General features: G+C 38.6%; 2 protein-coding genes across 2 annotated transcripts in view; one reads left to right on the forward strand and one right to left on the reverse strand.

Moving 5' to 3' along the window:
* Positions 1–1,634, forward strand: part of LOC138033772 (peroxisomal acyl-coenzyme A oxidase 1-like) — a 23,912-nt gene extending 22,278 nt beyond the window's left edge. The window contains exons 15-16 of the mRNA XM_068881587.1: positions 1–14; positions 97–1,634. The exon at positions 1–14 is cut by the window's left edge and continues 122 nt beyond it. Of these exons, the coding sequence (XP_068737688.1) occupies positions 1–14; positions 97–159 (77 nt within the window). The 3' untranslated portion in view covers positions 160–1,634. The remainder of the gene's footprint in view (positions 15–96) is intronic.
* A 214-nt stretch (positions 1,635–1,848) lies between these two features.
* LOC138033774 (membrane-spanning 4-domains subfamily A member 8-like) lies at positions 1,849–18,803 on the reverse strand. Its single transcript, XM_068881588.1, has 6 exons — positions 18,609–18,803; positions 12,152–12,217; positions 7,526–7,816; positions 6,331–6,498; positions 5,592–5,705; positions 1,849–2,491 (listed from the first exon to the last, which is right to left on the reverse strand). Exons 1-6 carry the CDS (start codon positions 18,753–18,755, stop codon positions 2,441–2,443), a joined length of 837 nt encoding a protein of 278 aa, XP_068737689.1. The 5' UTR covers positions 18,756–18,803; the 3' UTR covers positions 1,849–2,440.

Here is an 18,803-nt window from a genome sequence, read left to right on the forward strand (position 1 = left end):
TGAATAAACATCAGGTAGATTGAGCTTACGGCTTGAAAATCATTGGGTCTTTTATTATCTTCCTTGCAAAGCCACTTCATTTTTGTTTCCATACAGGTTCCACCAGCATATTACAAGTTCTTACACCCTCTTATGAATAACCAGAAATCAAAGCTTTGATGGTGTTATTGATAGCATGGATGGCCATAACAGGAGTGGCAGCAGCTTGAGAGTTGTGCTGGGGCTCTGAAGATGGCAACCTCGTTCCCAGGGTATCTCTTCTCTGCCTCCCTTGGTCGTTGAAAGAGAGACCCTGGATGCGACTGGTCACATGACCATATATCCATCCAAAACTGCAGGATGGGTGGGTACTCAAGTACATTTGGTCGAGAGGACAATAAAATACCATCCGGGGGAAGGTGAAGTTGAACAATTATTGTTGGTTTCAAAATGGCACTCGAGTTTCTGAGATGTGTTCAGAGGGCGCTACTTGCGGCTGGCTATGACGATATAAATTTGAAAGTGAAACAAGGCATTTGCCTGGAAAGTTTGTATTTAAAGAAAGATTTAGTTGCTGTTCTTCCTACCGGCTATGGGAAATCCTTAGTTTTCCAAGTTCTGCCTCGATTGTAGAGGGAAAGAGAGGAAACACGTACAACCACAAACCCTACATAAACTTGAGTCAGCAGAGTAAAAATCTTTTTTGGTGTTTGGTTTTGAAACATGATTTTAGTGCGAAAACTACTGAGTCAAGGGACATACCGCTCTCTCTCTGCCTTAGTAAATTTGTCAATGTGACAATCAAAAACCCTGTTACCCCACCCTTCCAGCAGATTTTTTTACCACCAAGATTCTGGGTGGTCACGTGACCAGCCACAACCAGGGTCTCTCTTCCAACCACCAAGGGAGGCAGGGAAGAGAGACCCTGGGAACGAGGTTGTGAAGATGGATGTTTGTGTGTTGATAGTCACTTGACTATTGGCACACTGATGACTTCAAAGATTTACAGAAGACACCGTGCATTTGATAATCAATGTTTTATGTAACAGTACCATTCAATCTAAAATGCACAAAATTACATCATAATGAAAAGATTTGAATTCAATAAATCATTCAATGAAAGAAACCAGTCATAACTGGAACTGCATGTAAACTCAACTTACTTCTGTTTGGCGGTTTCTGCTAAATATACCTATTGAAACTGAACAAAATACCGCTGACTTTAATAATTATATCCTTTCAAACACATGCACTCAACTGAAGTGAAATCTAAGCGTAGTTCACCTAAATGATTCTTTCAACATGTCAATCAAAGCTTGGGACGCTTTCCATTTGACAGAACTGACCGGCCAGACTGGGCAAAAGGAAGGACTACCTCTACAACGCTTTCAAATTAACTCACTTCGAGGATGATATATACTCCTCCAGAAGAATACGAGGGATTATCTTCCAAGTGTTCCTTCAAATTGTTGCATTTTCCTTGCAAACTGACTGGTCTGGCCGGCCAGTTCTGACAAAAGGAAAGCGCCCTTGCACTCAACTGAAGTGAAATCTAAGCATAGTTTACCTAAATGATTCTTTCAATATGTCAATCAAAGCTTTCGCATTTTCGTTTCGTAATGAGTAATAGAATTATTACAGTATTTCAAAGGTCATCATTGCAATGGTATTTTCAGGAATTGTGGATCTGTCAACTTTGAATTGATATAATTCTCTCTTTATTCAAGAAAGATGCTACCTCTTTATATGTAAATGTATGATGTAAAGGGTGTTTATGGAAATGGGGACTTCATTAAAAAAAATGCCAATTCCTAAACGAAAAAATGTGTTTACACAAACAAACAGGCAAAATAACCAAGAAAGTCTGCGTAACTTTCTAAATAGTGTACTTTATTGCAAAATTTTTCATTAGTTCAATTTAACTTACAATACGCATGCATGCGCTCAATGGTGCATGCTTTTAAAATCATACAACTGTTAACTAAAAAAGTGGTCTACACAGTTACACGTACATAATTATGGACTGTTTGCACCGCTCAAGCTCCTTTTAGGCTGGCTTCATGGTTTCCCTACTTCAGATTCTTTGCCACAATAACTTGGTTTTTTTATTGAATCTTCAGTTACAGTAGATGCTGTTTACTTCAACAACCCAATGGTTATATTTACAATTTAAATGTAAAACAGCATGAAACAGAAACACTGACAAACTTGTGGCTTTTAAAACTACCACTTGTAACTTTACAGTGTACAAGAAGCCTTAAATTTTACAATACTATGAACTAAAAGGTAAGTAAAGATAGGCTTTAGGGTTAGGGTTACATGTATTCAAACATAACTTAGGAATAATTTATATGTATTTTTTTCTTGCTTTACACATCCATTGTGCCTCTAGACATACTCTCAGTGTTAGGAACAGCACAGGCACCAACCACTGTTGCTGATGGTGGTGCATTTCCAGTGTCTATGTATGAGGGCCGTATGGTGGTGGCTGTTCTTGTTCCTTTGATGGTTGCTGTAGGTAATAGCAAAAAATAATGTTACACGGAGAAAATTTTGCTACACCAGCATGCAAGGAATCTCTCTCAGCATTAATTTTGGTGTCACTGCATTACATGTATCTTGTTCCCAGCAGCTTTGAATTTAACAGCACATTTCAAATTCAAACGTATTCTCGTGAACCGAATGGTAGAGAAACCCCTCTAGACGTAAACAATATGGAATGAGACAAAGTAGACGGAACTCTAATGCGTTACAAATAATTTATAATAAAGGTGACAACCCTTACACTAACCCTAACCATTAATTTTATAGAGCTTAGAACTATGTTTTATGTACACTTCACATGACAGGAACTTTCACAAGATCCCCGGAATAATAAAAATAGGTCCGCAATGCGTACTTGTGTGGGATTTCAGTCAAATAAACGTTGATGATTAGCATTACATGTACAGTAAAGGTAATACATTTTGTCATGTTATAATGATAAATGTCGAGTAAAGATTCCGTAGAATCCCATGCAGATGAGAAAACTGTTAGGGGAGAAACATGTTTGGACTTCTAGTTTCGAGGAAATTTGGGGTGCTTACCATTAAATTTTGTCAAAATAAGGAGGCAGTGTGGCCTTGAGGCCCGGAGATCCCGGGTTCAAGACCCGCTCTGACCACACTTTGAATTATTTTGTTCCTGGCAGTCCCTGGTTCAACTTCCCAGCTGCAGTTGTAAATAGCCAACTGGTTTGCCTCCGGCCAGTTGGGATTCTTAACAGTTGTTGTTGTTGTGTTCTGTTGTTTCGTTGATTGTGTTTCATTGGCCCTGAAAAGCCCCTATGGGGAGCGGTCAATTAAGTATGTATTGTATTGTATTGTGAAATAAACCGGTTGGGATGACCAGTGAATACTGGTAACAGTCTTTCCAAAATCAGCAAACCAGCCCAACAAGATGGCGCTTACCATTTACAATTGTTTTCGGCTGATGAGAGACTGGAAACTGGAAAATTTAGCAAATGGTAAGGAAATTTTCATTGATCTGTTCGGAAAAAGAGGACAAAAAGAGGACTACAAATCCGGAAATTTCGGTTGAAAGTGAAATGGAACGGACATTTTTTTGGAAAATCTGTTCGCAAATTAAGAGGTTGTCCTCTTTTTCCGTTAAGAACGGAACGGCGGAAATTTCCTTACCATTTGCTAATCTTTCCAGTTTCCAGTCTCTAATCAGCAGACAACAATTACGGGAAATCGAATTGCAAATGAGTGGTAAACGCCATCGCGTACGGTTGGTTTGCTGATTTTGGAAAAACCCTTACCATTACCGGTATTCATCGGTCGTCCCAACTGGTTTATTCTGACAAATGGTAAGCAGCCTTACTGTTCCATTTGACTTTCAACTGAAATTTCCGGAATTTTTTTTGCTAAATGGTAAGCACCGTAGCTCTCTTAGGGTGCAGTTACACGGAGCTCTTTTTGTCGTGGTAAGTGACCTTTTTACGACGGGAAACTGCATTTAGCGAGTATTACCGATATTTCCCCGAGGTAAACTTCCCGTGGTAAATATTTATGGATTCGTCAAAAAGATCACACAAAGAACCCCTGACATTAAATGTGGTGGTGTTTTGATGTCCAAGGTATAAGAGCCAATCACAATTCTCCATTTAAATGGTTTTCCTTCCTGACAGTTTTTTTAACGTTAGCAAAGTCAGCGGAAACAAAGAACTACGACAAATCCAAAAATATCTAAACATAAATTGTCAGTTTTGCTCTGTGAAAGCTCACAATAAATGTAAGTTGAAGGGTTGTAAAACTCACTAAGTAACATATTTTCAAAGTTAACTCGTTTTCTGTGAGAGTAAATTAAATTCAAAGTGTTTTTTATTATTGCAGTGGTTAATTGCCTACAGGCCTTGCTGAGAAATGCAACTTTGGAGACAAATGTTTAAGCAATAGAGGACGTTCTCCGTGTTTCCGTAGCCTCATCTAAACCCGAAGGGGGGTGGGGGTTGGGAGAATTCGAGACAGTTATGCAAACCCGAGCTGCACTGTCGAGAATTCTCCCAACTTCCCCGAGTGTTTAGATGAGGCTATGGAAACACGGAAAACGTCCTCTATTGCTTATATAGAATATTTCTTACAAGATAATTCGACAAGTGAAGGAAAATTCTTGATTAAAACAGAATTTCTTGATACACGCTCATATTTCCTAAAAGCCAATCAAAATACATAACCAATCAAAATTCGTGTGATGTCACAGCCGTTTTTCCATACTCTAACCAAAACACAGCTATTGACCAATGGGAGTGCGCGTACTATCCTAATTATTTTATAATACAAAATAAGTGAAAACTAACCCGATCACGGTATTGTTGTGGCAAAACAAAATGATATTGGCAACATGGTATTCGCAATTAACGCAATATTTACGGAAACAGTTAGCTTTGTCGAGTAAAAGTGTTGGCTACAGGTGATTAGGATTTAGGTTTACCTTATAAGTTAATCGCACCGAGAAAACAAGTCGAAATTTGCCAAACAACAGCCGAGAAGAGTAATGGCCGCTACACACAAACAATCGTTCCCAGGGTCCTCTCTCTTCCTAATAGAGACCACGTGACAAACACTTGGCTCTCCTGTACAAATAAATTTAAGCAATAGAGGACGTTTTCCGTGTTTCCATAGCCTCAACTAAACACGAGGAGGAGTTGGGAGAATTCGAAACAGTTATGCAAACCCGAGACCCAGTCGAGGGTTTGCATAACTGTCAAGAATTCCCCCAACTTCCCCGAGTGTTTAGATGAGGCTATGGAAACACGGAAAAAAAGTCCTCTATTGCTTCTATAAAACATTTCTCAAAGATAATTCGACAAAGGAAACAAATGAAGGAAAATTCTTGATTGAAAGAGATTTTCTTGATACACGCTCATATTTCCTACCAGCCAAGCAAAACGCACATCTCACAGCATATAACCAATCAAAATTCATGTGATGTCAGAGCCATGTTTCCATACTCTCATCTAAACACAGCTATTGATCAATGAGAGTGCACCGTACTATCCTGATTATTTTATAAAAAGAAATATCGCCAGTCCTGACAAAGTGTGGGGAAATCCCACACAAAAATATTACCTGGAATTGAGTTTGCGGTGACACAGCTGCACCAGCATATGATACAGTCACTGTACCAGGTGGAACTGGAGCAGATGAGGTGTTCCAATAACCAGGTGGTGCCATTACTGCAGGCTGTGAAGAATCACAAGGGAGTTCAGGTGGGTTTGATAAGGCCAACATAAGATTTTAATTTACTAAAACGAAGCAAAGAATAATGCTGCCCATGTACATGAATTTTACTGCAAGTGTTTTTTTCTGAATTTATACAATTTTTGCAAAACCTCCGCACACAAAGTACTTTGAGTAGCAACCCTAACACTTTGAACCTAACAGCCTATTGATCAAGACACTGATAAAGCGTCATGTGCATGAGTTTTAAACCCGATTCAAAAACTCATTAATAACACTCCGCGTGGCGACGCGACAGCAGAAAAAGTCGTAGAAAAAAAATCGCGAGAAACTGAATGAGTTGAATTTCTCGCGATTTTTTTTTCTGCGATTTTTTCAGCTGTCGCGTAGCCACTTCAAGGGTGGCTAGACTTGCGATTTTCATCGTGCGCTTTTTGTTGTTTCTTTGTTATTTCTTATTTTATTGTTGGTAACAGCACAATTAGCTTAACCAAGTAATAAAACTGAGGAACTGAAGATTATTATTATTAGTAGTAGAAGTAGCAGTAGCAGTGACTGTAGCAGTAGCAGTGGCAGTGGCAGTGGCAGTGGTAGTGGTAGTGGTAGTAGTAGTATCATCAATTTCTACCTGCTGTTTTATGTACATAGGTTGCTGTCCAGTTGTTGTGAAGCCAGGAGGCAGTGCAGTTGCCACAGCACCAGTTGGTTGAATAATAACAACACCAGATTGACTCCCAGGGTAAATTTGCTGTGCACCTGGATGCACATAAGTTACAACTTGCTGATTGGCTGCTGCCTGTATATGTTGTAAAAAAAATCAACAATTCTTTTAATGAAAAGTTAAAGTACTATATTATGTATGCAAAGTCCACAACTAAAACTCAGGTGCCAGTTGTTCAAAGAATGGATAGCCCTATCCCAGGAATGTCGCTAAGCACCAGCTGCTGGTGAAAATCACCACTTGAGAAAGGGGTGATCGCAATGTGTCCTTGTGCAATTATAGATTAATTTCTCACATATTTTCATTTAGTTTCAAAATGGACCTAGTATTTTTGTGAAAACTTTGAAAACATGCGTGAAATTAACCCTTAATGATTGCCCTTGGGCTCACACGATTCCATATAGTTACTAACCTTTCATTTCAACCAGAAATGGGGCTTTTACTTTGTGTAGAAGACACACATGACGTAAAACAATAGAACAAAAATCGTGAAACAATACCTAATCAGAATTCGAAATCCCTAAAGACCCCTAAAGCTTTTGTTACGTCATATGTGTCTTCCACACGAAGTAAAAGCCACAAATGGACACTAGCTTTCTGAACCTTGCAGTATTTTGAGAAGTTCTTTTTTTCAAGCGAAAACAAAAGCTCCTGCCTAATATTAATATATTTACCACGGTTTGTGCTGGATTTTGTTAATGTGTATTCAAGGAGTTTTCAAGGAGACTGTTTCCTTTGCTGAAAAAGCCTACCTTGATATTCTTTCGACATCCTGGCAGTAATCCTGAAAGTCAAGTGCACGCATGGGCATTTTTAATTTTTGCATTAATTTTAATCTTTCCCCAAATGAAAATGAATGTCTCTTTGATGTAGCATGATGCAATTTCTGAACAAGTTTTCAAGAAATCTTCAAGCAGTTTCCCACAAAATCCTTTTTTCAAGGGCTTTTCAAGCACCCTTGAAGTCCAAAGTGAAATTCCAGGTTTTTTTCAAGGACTTCAAGGAGTAGCACGAACCCTGTTTATACATTGTAATTAAACCTTCATGAAGCAACCCCACAATAATAATATTATTATTAGAAACTACAATGTATGTCACTTACAGAACCCACAGCAGGTACACCACAACAAACAGCACTGCAGCAGTAGATCGATGAAGCAAGAGAAACAAAAAACTGCACAACAGCAAAAGTTAGCTGGCAAGAAGCCAAACCAGCACCTACAGTAGCCCGGCGCCTCGACCCCCTTGAGTAGTATGTGTTGTAGTACGAGGTCTCATAATAATCGTCATAACGAAGATCATCAGCAAAATCAGCAGTAGCAACACAGTAACAAATTAACATGATGCCAGCAATCACAGAAGCTGTAACAGAAAATCCCAAGAAACATCCAATCTGTAAAAATGTAAACATACCGGTAAATGCATTTAATGGAAACAGTCATTTTCTTCAAGTGCATAGTGTAAAGGTATATTATGATGATCACATGAATTCAAGTGTGGACAAACTTACAATGTAACACAAACAAGGCTTTATACTTATACAAAGTTGTAGATTCTACAATACAGTGCAGTAATACAATACAGTATAAAATCAGTTTACCATCTGCAATCTAACAGATCAGGAGTACTTAGCATGCGAACATGACATCACACATTATGACAAAGTCATAAAACAAAAGTGAAGCACAGTCTCTGATTGCTCAGTTACCCATTTGCTATTTGCCCTTGGGTGAATGGTTATGATGAAAACACAGAAACCTGTTGACGAGTGCGCTGGGAAAAAAATATGCTTTTTCCTTAAAGTACAATAATGACCACCCTGAGTCTACCCTTGCAAATGCTAAAATTTCTTTGCAGGTAATATGAAAAAAAGACTTAACACTTTCAGGTCCAAACCATAAGCAAAGCAATCTGCAAGCCTAAGTGAAAACCAGTTTGATGAGTTGGTGAGTGACAGGCATTCAAAGAAGACAAAGGATGTCACAAACTGTCACAAGATGTTATAAAACAAATAGTAAACAGTTCAGAATCTAGTGAAGCTATGATCTTCCCAGTTATGAGCGCAACTGCAAAAATTGCGCTCATAACTGCGAAGATCATAGCTTCACTTGATTTCATATCCGCAGTTCATATATGATTCATTTCATATACCATTTCATCATTAGTTCAGAATCTACAGTACTATAGAGTTATCATTGCACTTGGGATGTTTTCTAAACACTCCAGAAGCTAGTCGAGTCCACTCACCTGTCATGCCGTGCAACTCTTACTTACACTTCTTTTGTGCTTAGCAACTTACCACATGCAACTAGAACTACACGTAGATAGTACATGCTGGACTGTTAACTAATGGTGACCTCACACAGGAAAACATATACTAATGTTTTAACCTTAAACAAACAAAACTAATGGCTAACTAACAGATTAGTAATGGAAATCTGGCAGTATGCCAGGGCATGCTAATGCATAGGTGCAAGGATTTAACAGTTAAGTCAGTTGGCCTAACAAGCGCTTCAGAAGCAGCGTTAAAACACTGCTCAAAGTGTTAAATGCTCAGCTAATGAATGGTGGGCCGTTGGCAAAATCCCGATTGGACTGGACCGGATCGGATCGGTTCGGATTGACAAAACATGGACCAGATCAATAACAAAATCCCCACTAAAAGTAGACGGTCACCAGACATTGCCATTCAGGCCGTTGGCAAAACCAGGATCGGGCCGGATCAGACCGGATCGGACTGGACCGGATCGGATCGGATTGACAAAATCAGGCTATTGTGCAATTAGAAGGGACTGGGGTAAAGTAAACAATTGTCGTCAGTTGTTATGTTTGAAAAAGAAGACCGTTGTGTACGCAGTCAATTTGCTTATTGACGTCAATTCGTCACATCGTATCTTTCATAATTCCGCTTTGGAATCTGTAATCACCTTTGGAAAAAAAAAAACATTTCGACAAGTCTCAATAAATGAGGAGACTACTACACAAGAGAGAAAGGCACAGAATTTGAGCACGTTGTCTGGTGTTATTGATCCAGTCTGTGTTTTGTCAATCCAATCTGATCTGGTCCAGTCCGGTCTGGTCCGGCCTGATCCGGCCCGATCCAGGTTTTGCCAACGGTCTGATTGGCGCTAGAGGCATTAGACAGTAAATAGAATAACCGAAAGCTTTTAATTGTTACAGGAAGCAGCTAGCCATTAACTTACGCAAAACTAAACTAAATTTGATATTTCAAATTTGAAGCATAAGCCTACACTGTAATTGACGAATGATAAACAAACAAGTTCTGCAGATTAATTTTACCTAACCGGTCTTCAGTGGTCCATAAATGATTAAATTTAAGGGGAAAATTTAACAAGACTAGTGCAGGGCTTTCAATAAAATCTTGAGTAGGTGTCTACCGATATGAGAATAGGTGGCTGTGGTGACAAGGCAGCCGTAAGGTCACCTTTCCTTAAGGGATCAGGGGGAATGCTCCCCCAGAAAATCTTGAAATCTAGAAGCTTGGAAATAAGATTTCCACCTTTCTGGGCATCAAAATTACATGTAGCTAAGGAAATGACAAAATATTTATGAACAAAAGGAACAGCATTTGTAGCTTTTACAAGATTTTAAGGAGGCTCGAAAGGGTTTTCTGGTGAGTGCGCACACATAAGCCACACACACAATTCTAAAAGCTGCTCACGTCAGCTCACGATTCAAAGTGGGTCACCAGAAAAAGGAAAGGAAAGGAAATAAACAAATACCGCTAATTTCGCTCACCTTTCTTCTAATTCCTATACCTATGGAATACATGTATAAATAGACATCTATTCACGAAAACAATGAAAAATTGTACACACAATGGTCACTTAAATCTGTTTGTGTTGGCCTGTTTCTTCACTTGCGCGTGCACTCGAATGAGCGGGTGACGCATGCATAAATGGTGATCTTGTAACCCTCTCATTTTTCCTGATTTTGAAACTTTACTCGCTTATATCTCTGCTTCTGGACGTTAAAATTTTTTTCATTTTTTGCATGTTAGCTTAGATTAATTTAAAACGTTTGTCTTTCAAATTTAAAGAAAGTCTGTACGTGAAAAAAGAAATTAGCGACTTATTTTTCTGAAAAAATAACCTACAGATTTTGTTGAATTTAATTATTTTAGAGATTATTCCTAACATTACCTGGTAACGCTGAATGGGAAAATTTCACTGTCCCGTTTTTTCATTAAAGACAATACATCTTGATTTTAAGGCTCAAAGAAATGCCTTATATCATTGCCATGGTAACATTATTGTGGAGGAAAATGTGATGCGAGAAATCTATGATGGGTACTTGATACAGAATACAGGTATGTTTATTTGTTCGAAAAAAGGAGAAACTATTTCGAGCCTCCTTAATTTATTTTTCTTTCCTTGATGTGCTATTTTTGGTGTACCGTGAGTTATTGTACTGTACTGTAAGTAGCATAAGGTTTTGTATTGTCAGTAGCGTGAGTGATTGTATTGTATTGTAAGTAGTGTATGTACTGTATTGTAAGTAATATAAGTAGTGTAAGCCTTAAATGAATAAATAAATAAAATAATAAAATAATTTTAACTTAATTCAAAGGCAAGTAAAATATTCTTCATTAAGCGAAAATACCACAGTATTAGTAATTATTTTATCAGAAACAACATACAAAGTAAAGACTTCTTCAAAATACCTGTTCATGAACGTGATTTCTTTGGAAAGAATACAAACACTTCATTCTTGCATGCTTTGTTAAACAGCTAAAGGGAAAGTGAGGCTAACTTTTACTTATCCTGTGAGCAGAGGCTCTTTCGATCTTCCTAGATAAGTCAGGAAGAGGAAAGAAGACTGCCAGCTGCCTCGACTTTCTTTGATTTGCCGCTCATCCAAAGAAATGGATGAGTCAGTACAGTTTCGACTTGTCAAACCTGTTTTTTTTTATTTGTGTGCATGATCAATCGCCATGGGTCATCAATATATGGATTGTCTGCCTTTCCTGTGTAAGGCTGGGCCATTTCGGGAATTCATGACATTGCACACATATGGCTAAGCCAACTCACCTCTCAGATATTGGTGGTGTGTCCAAGGATGTTTCAAGGGGATCTTTTTGGACTACAGTAATGATGACACAAACTCCCCAGAAGATTTTCCTTGAATTGACTTTCCCTCCAACCATACAATTTCAATAACTGGGTGTCATGTGCCTGACATCAGTTGGGAACAATTTAAGCATCTGGCTTGCAGTAGCAAGCTCTCCACAATATGCTCAACAGTACAGCAGGGACATTTCTAAACACCAAAACACTATGTATGGCCCCACCATACATTTAATGCTAACCAACAAAGAAATATTGTTTTAGGCCTACACCGTTGTTGCTCCTAATTCATTGAGATTAAGATTAGGATTCAAATTAAAATTGGGATTGGGAGCAATAACGATTTAGACCTAATAGGCCTAAAACAATATTTAATCTCAAATCCAACCTTTGTCTGTTCGTATTCAATGTATGGTGGGGTGATACATGGTATTTTGGTGTTTCATTTCGCTGCTTCAGTGTTTCGCTGTTTCACAGTTTAGTACTGCTCCCTGTGCAGGAATTATTGTTCAGAGTAGAACTGATGTCCTAGGGGTTGCAGCTGATAAAATAAAACCCTGCACAAAGGGCTACTGTAACCCCTAGCCTGGCCACACTACATCTTAAATATCAAACAGAATAAAACACTGAAATCATCTCACCAAACATTTGTTTGGGTTGTTGTTATCTCTTGCACCCAAATAACCCAAAACTCCTGTGATGATAACCTACAGAAAAGATGAAAGGAAGAAAAAACTGAAACTGATTTAAAGAAATTTTACAGCTATGTGATACCGTTGCATAATTTTTGAAGGGTTTACTGTTAAAAAAAAAATTCCTCTGCCTTTACTAACCTATTTACAGCACAAACATAAATAAAGGGCAGCAGCTGTTATGGTCATCCAACGCTATTACCCCCATTTAGAAATCTCTGGTGATCCTTACAATCTAATTGGCTCTCAGCAGTGCGATTTATTCACGAATAGTACTACATGTAATTTTTGCTGTAAACCACACCTTCTCCCCAGCCAATGAGAAAGGAATACTAAAACAGCCAATCAGATTTCAAAGCTTGTTTTAAAAACTAATCAAATTGCAGGAAAATGAAAGACAAAGAAAGCCAATTATGTGGTGAGTTTTGCAACTTTCCCCCCCCCCCAAAAAAAAAAAAAATGGATGAATTTAATTATTATTATCATTTTTTTAAACAACTTTTTTGGATTGACTACAAAAGAGAAAAAAAGAAATACAAACCAAAAGGAAGGTGCGAACAGGACATGAGCACCCATGCGAGGCACCTTCCACTAAGAATAAGCAAATGATCATAACAAAGGGGTAACAGTTCAAATAAAATTAAAAGCTCCTTGTATGATAGCTTTGGTTGTCTTTCCTTTACAGTGCAATATCCATCTCGTTGCTCGCCTCTGTATATTTTCAACTTTTGTGAGCTGTGGTGTGGAGACCAGACTACACCGCTACATCCAACTTGCGATTTCACCAGGGTACGCCTCCATACATCTTCGTAACATTTTTTGCCTCATTAGTATTGCCCATCGTTTTCTTATTTATCAACCAAAAAATCAGTACTGAATATTGAAAATTAATTAATACATTGCACAATGAGCTATCTTGGAGACTTAGAACACAATTTGGTCTGAATAATACTCATGACTTCAAATCGAACTCGCCTTTAAAATCACAAGTAAGATTCCACGTGACCACTCCATGACTCGCATGAACATTTTTTTGTTCCTTTGTAAATGTACATGCGAGTCTTAAGACTAATATGAATGGCAATTTTTTCACAATTCTTCTTCAGCATTGAGAATTTCCCCCTGCATAGCATAATATAATGAAAGGGCTAGTGTTACGTACATGCACGAGCCATTGTAATGTGTGCGAGCCGGATGAAGAGGGGCAGGTCTTTTCTACTGGTAACAGGTAACAGGCAACAGGTAACACATAACAGGTAAAGTAAAGGAATTTGGGGAAATTTGGGGAGGAATGATTTTCTGGAGTTTTTCTGGAATGGAGGAGACACCGAATCGTAAAATTTCCACACGTTGGAATGTTTAAATGTCACCTAATGTGGGAACATAAATATCGTCCAAAATCTCTACTTCCTTAGGTTTTGGAATTTGGAAATCCAAAGTAATAACTTCCCAAATATTATGCTTATGGTGGCAATAAAAACAAATTGCGATTTTGAGACGGTAATACCATATTATATTGACGGCTAGTTGGGAGAAAATATATTTCGTATTGGACGGAGTCGCAAAGCGACGGAGCCCAATACGGAATATATTTCCTCCCAACGACGTCAATATACAGCTGTAATGTGGTATTGCCATCTCAAAATCGCAATTAGTTTTGTATCGCGATTCATCATTTATAAGAAGTTCGCAATACGGTTGTTTAGCGAGACTTCAGTGGGTGTGTTGAGTCTTAACGAGATTTGTGAATAAATCTGTTGACATTGCAGCACTGCCGTCGCATTACAGTAGGGAGTTTAGGGACCTTAAACACGAAGGCGCGCTATATAAGGAAGTCTTCCCTGGGAAGATCGAGGCTCATTTGTCAGTCACCGTTGACGTGCGCGGGACTATAAAAGATGTGGTGCCTAAGGCACATGCAAATGATTTATCAATCAACCGTGGACGCAACCGAGAGCTCTGTGATAATTTCTTCAATAAAAAAAGCTCCTTATGGCAATGTGTCCGTAATATGCCATACAATGTTATCTGTCGTTCTTTTTTCAAATTCCCAGTCCCTTTTTTTTCGCGCTAGAAATATCTTTTCGGGCTTGGTCCGTGGGTCTTCCGTCCATTTGATTTCCATGAAAAATGGAAAATGAAAAAATGGATTTCGTATTTTTAATGTTTCATTTGTTTTTACCAAGGAACGTTGAGAATACAATTCCAACAAAGACAAAATGAAAATTATGGTTTCGTATTGAATAAAAATTAAAAATGACAATACAAACCTTTAATTTTTGTTTGCAAAGGAAGAAAGAAGAATTGAATAGCAGCCAATCAATTTGAAATCATTCTTTTTCAGAACGGGGTCTAATTCTTTGATTTTTCAAGGAAGGGGCTTTCAAGATCAAGGAAATGATCCATGCAGTAAATATCAGATCAATTTTCAATTTTCCTCTGTCGATGATCAAATAAAAATGAAAAATTGACAAACCCTTCCGCACTATGGGACGGACAAGTCGAGATCCCAACTAACAGGGCTGGGGTTGGGAGAAGTCACGCAGCCCTTAGAGGGGAGGCGAGTTAAGTTATGGCGGCTACAAGGTTTCGCTTTTAATCTTTACTAGGGGTCATGTTTTTATTTCCCCGCCACTAATGTGAAACCTATATGGTTCCCTGCATTTTCAGACGTTTTCAACGACTTGGGTCCGTGTACCTTCCGTCCATTTAATTTTCATCAAAATAGAAAATTGAAAATTAGGAATGACAAATTTCGATTTTCAATTTTTGATATTCAGAAAAACAGAAATCATGGGTGAATTCTTAATTCTCCTTTGTTTTGGCCTTTCACATTAACATGATTAAGCGACAAAGCTCTATCTTAGTATAGATTTCCTTTGCTTCAGATTTAATGAAAATAGAAATACCGGACAAGATTTGCTAAAATGTCTTAAAGAAACGAACATGCAAAAACCAGTTCCAAAACTGAAACTCAATTTTTGATTTCCGCAAATACGAAAATCAAAATTGAAAAACGGGGCGAAATATGTGTGAGGGGAGGGGACGGCAATACCGGAAGTGGAAAAACCAAGATGGCGGCAAGACGGTCGACGATGCATGCATAGCGTGGAGAAAATGTAGGTGGAAAACTGCAGCGACGTTTCTGCACAACCTTCCACATTATTGTTCGTACATTTTTTGTTTGCGTCTTTTGGCCTGATTTCACAGGAGCCTTGCTGTATTAAAATTAGACCAAAATATTGTTGGAGGCAAGTGTTTACTTCGCAGTTTGTGCCTTACAATGAATTTGCCTGAACTAATTGCACTGCATCCCCTGGTTCATTTGTGTCGTGGGATAGTAAAATTCTTCTTGAAGACCTGGCTGAAACAGCTCATAACGACCGTGCTGTGTGGACTCGCACATATCATTCGGCCAACACATTGATTATTATTTCTGCTCCCAAGCATTACTGTTTCGACTTGTTCTTCCTGTTCAGCATAAAGAAATGACTGAATGCTTTTGATGGAACGGGCTGGCGAAATTGTCCTCGGTCACCCCTTCCTGTTTCATTAATTAGACGAAATAACAAAATCTGACACTTTCAATCAATTTTATTTTCTTTAAAACAGGAACTACAATGCTTGATGCCATTCTCATTAAGCCATTCTTATGCATTTCGTGTGAGCTGTTGTAAGTCGGGCCCCGGTTGTTCAAAAGGTGGATAGCGTTATCTAACGGATAAATCACTATCCATTGGATAGCGCACTACTGGTTTCGCTATGACTTATCCACTGGATAGTGATTTATCGGGCGGATAGCGTTATCCTTCGTTTGAACGACTGGGGCCAGGGGCCCGTTTCTCGAAAGTCCCGAAACTTTACGGGCCATTTTCGGATGTCACAATTCCGTTTGTATCACAAGAACGGAGAGGATTTAAGTCGTCAAATTTAACAGTTATTTTTCTTTTTGCCACCTTGAAAATATGTTAAGAGATCGGCTTTCCAGAACAAGCGGTTGACAGTTTCACAAATGGCTTTTCGGGCCCGAAAAGTTTTCGGGACTTGTAAGAAACGGCCCCCAGGGGCCCGAAAACAGCCCGTAAAGTTTCGGGACTTTCGAGAAACGGGCCCCTGGCCCCAGTTGTTCAAACGAAGGATAGCGCTATCCGCCCGATAAATCACTATCCAGTGGATAAGTCATAGCGAAACCAGTAGTGCGCTATCCAATGGATAGTGATTTATCCGTTAGATAACGCTATACACCTTTTGAACAACCGGGGCCCGACTTACAACAGCTCACACGAAATGCATCAGAATGGCTTAGCGAGAATGGTATCAAGCATTGTAGTTCCTGTTTTAAAGAAAATAAAATTGATTGAAAGTGACAGATTTTGTTATTTCGTCTAATTAATGAAACAGGAAGGGGTGACCGAGGACAATTTCGCCAGCCCGTTCCATCAAAAGCATTCAGTCATTTCTTTATGCTGAACAGGAAGAACAAGTCGAAACAGTAATGCTTGGGAGCAGAAATAATAATCAATGTGTTGGCCGAATGATATGTGCGAGTCCACACAGCACGGTCGTTATGAGCTGTTTCAGCCAGGTCTTCAAGAAGAATTTTACTATCCCACGACACAAATGAACCAGGGGATGCAGTGCAATTAGTTCAGGCAAATTCATTGTAAGGCACAAACTGCGAAGTAAACACTTGCCTCCAACAATATTTTGGTCTAATTTTAATACAGCAAGGCTCCTGTGAAATCAGGCCAAAAGACGCAAACAAAAAATGTACGAACAATAATGTGGAAGGTTGTGCAGAAACGTCGCTGCAGTTTTCCACCTACATTTTCTCCACGCTATGCATGCATCGTCGACCGTCTTGCCGCCATCTTGGTTTTTCCACTTCCGGTATTGCCGTCCCCTCCCCTCACACATATTTCGTCCCGTTTTTCAATTTTTGATTTTCGTATTTGCGGAAATCAAAAATTGAGTTTCAGTTTTGGAACTGGTTTTTGCATGTTCGTTTCTTTAAGACATTTTAGCAAATCTTGTCCGGTATTTCTATTTTCATTAAATCTGAAGCAAAGGAAATCTATACTAAGATAGAGCTTTGTCGCTTAATCATGTTAATGTGAAAGGCCAAAACAAAGGAGAATTAAGAATTCACCCATGATTTCTGTTTTTCTGAATATCAAAAATTGAAAATCGAAATTTGTCATTCCTAATTTTCAATTTTCTATTTTGATGAAAATTAAATGGACGGAAGGTACACGGACCGACTTGGACCTCCACTAGGCTGCCTTTTGAAAGACCAAAAATTCACATGCGCCAGGTACGTGATAATTTGCATTTGCTCGAAGTAATATTTGTATGAAATATATCAAATAAAGCAACTTTTCCAGAATGAGACAACAACAAAGAAAATTGAAATCGCAGGAAAATTAACGCTACCGAGCCGATGGTTTGCAGTCAAGGCTGCCCCTTGAATAAGCTTATAAAAACACAACGATACAGGTAAATCAGCACTCTTTCTTTCCAAACTCGTGGGTTTTTATTTTTAATTTGTTTTCAAGAATACATTTTCACATGTATAAAGGTGTTCAAAGCACTGAATTTTAATACAACATGGATCACACCCTCACAAGCTAAGCTGGTAAAATTATAATTGTGTCATACACATTTTCCTTTCATCCTATAGGAAAACCCTGAGCAGTACTCAATAATAAGGGATGTGATTTCTTGGAGGATAAAGTGAAATATGAGGATAAAGTCAAACAACCGGCTAAAATTTGCAGCTAGGAGCAATACTCCGTCCCATAGTGCGGAAGGGTTTGTCAATTTTTCATTTTTATTTGATCGGATATTTACGGCATGGATCATTTCCTCGATCTTGAAAGCCCCTTCCTTGAAAAATCAAAGAATTAGCCCCCGTTCTGAAAAAGAATGATTTCAAATTGATTGGCTGCTATTCAATTCTTCTTTCTTCCTTTGCAAACAAAAATTAAAGGTTTGTATTGTCATTTTTAATTTTTATTCAATACGAAACCATAATTTTCATGTTTGTCTTTGTTGGAATTGTATTCTCAACGTTCCTTGGTAAAAACAAATGAAACATTAAAAATACGAAATCCATTTTTTCATTTTCCATTTTTCATGGAAATCAAATGGACGGAAGACCCACGGACCGGGCTTCTGGCTCTGTGTTACCATCTTGGATAATTAATCAGTCGTGCTTGAATGAATTCGAACAGAAGCAGTGCGTGAAGCGCCCCCTTTTATAGTGCGTCTTCGTGTTTAAGCCCTCGCGTTTTCGTCGCCGTAGACGTCGTGGTTTCTTTTACTCTCTAGTATTTTATAGCATGAAGCCACCCTGTAACACAAGACTAGTAACAAATAATATCCTCATGCATGCATAAGTACTCACCCAGATGCCCACCCAAATGCCGAAACAAAAGGTTGAAGTCCAGTGACTTACTATTGCAATGCAAACGATACCAAAGACCAACATGAGAGAACCAATCACAATATGTGTGAAGCCCAAAACGCGCAAAGCAGACGCTCGATAAACCATGATAATTCATAAACAATATGGCGAACAAGGAAGAAGTGAATTGATGAC

The sequence above is a fragment of the Montipora capricornis genome, chromosome 14, assembly GCF_036669925.1.
Source record: "Montipora capricornis isolate CH-2021 chromosome 14, ASM3666992v2, whole genome shotgun sequence".
Taxonomy (NCBI): domain Eukaryota; kingdom Metazoa; phylum Cnidaria; class Anthozoa; order Scleractinia; family Acroporidae; genus Montipora; species Montipora capricornis.

Bases quoted from the DNA above. Each gene is read 5' to 3' on its own strand.
- LOC138033774 (XM_068881588.1), bottom strand. From the start codon at position 18,755: ATGGTTTATCGAGCGTCTGCTTTGCGCGTTTTGGGCTTCACACATATT. The intron at 12,218-18,608 runs GTGAGTACTTAT...TCTTTTCTGTAG, and splicing joins GCATTTGGGTGGGCATCTGG to GTTATCATCACAGGAGTTTT. The intron at 2,492-5,591 runs GTAATATTTTTG...TATTACCTACAG, and splicing joins CACCGCAAACTCAATTCCAG to CAACCATCAAAGGAACAAGA.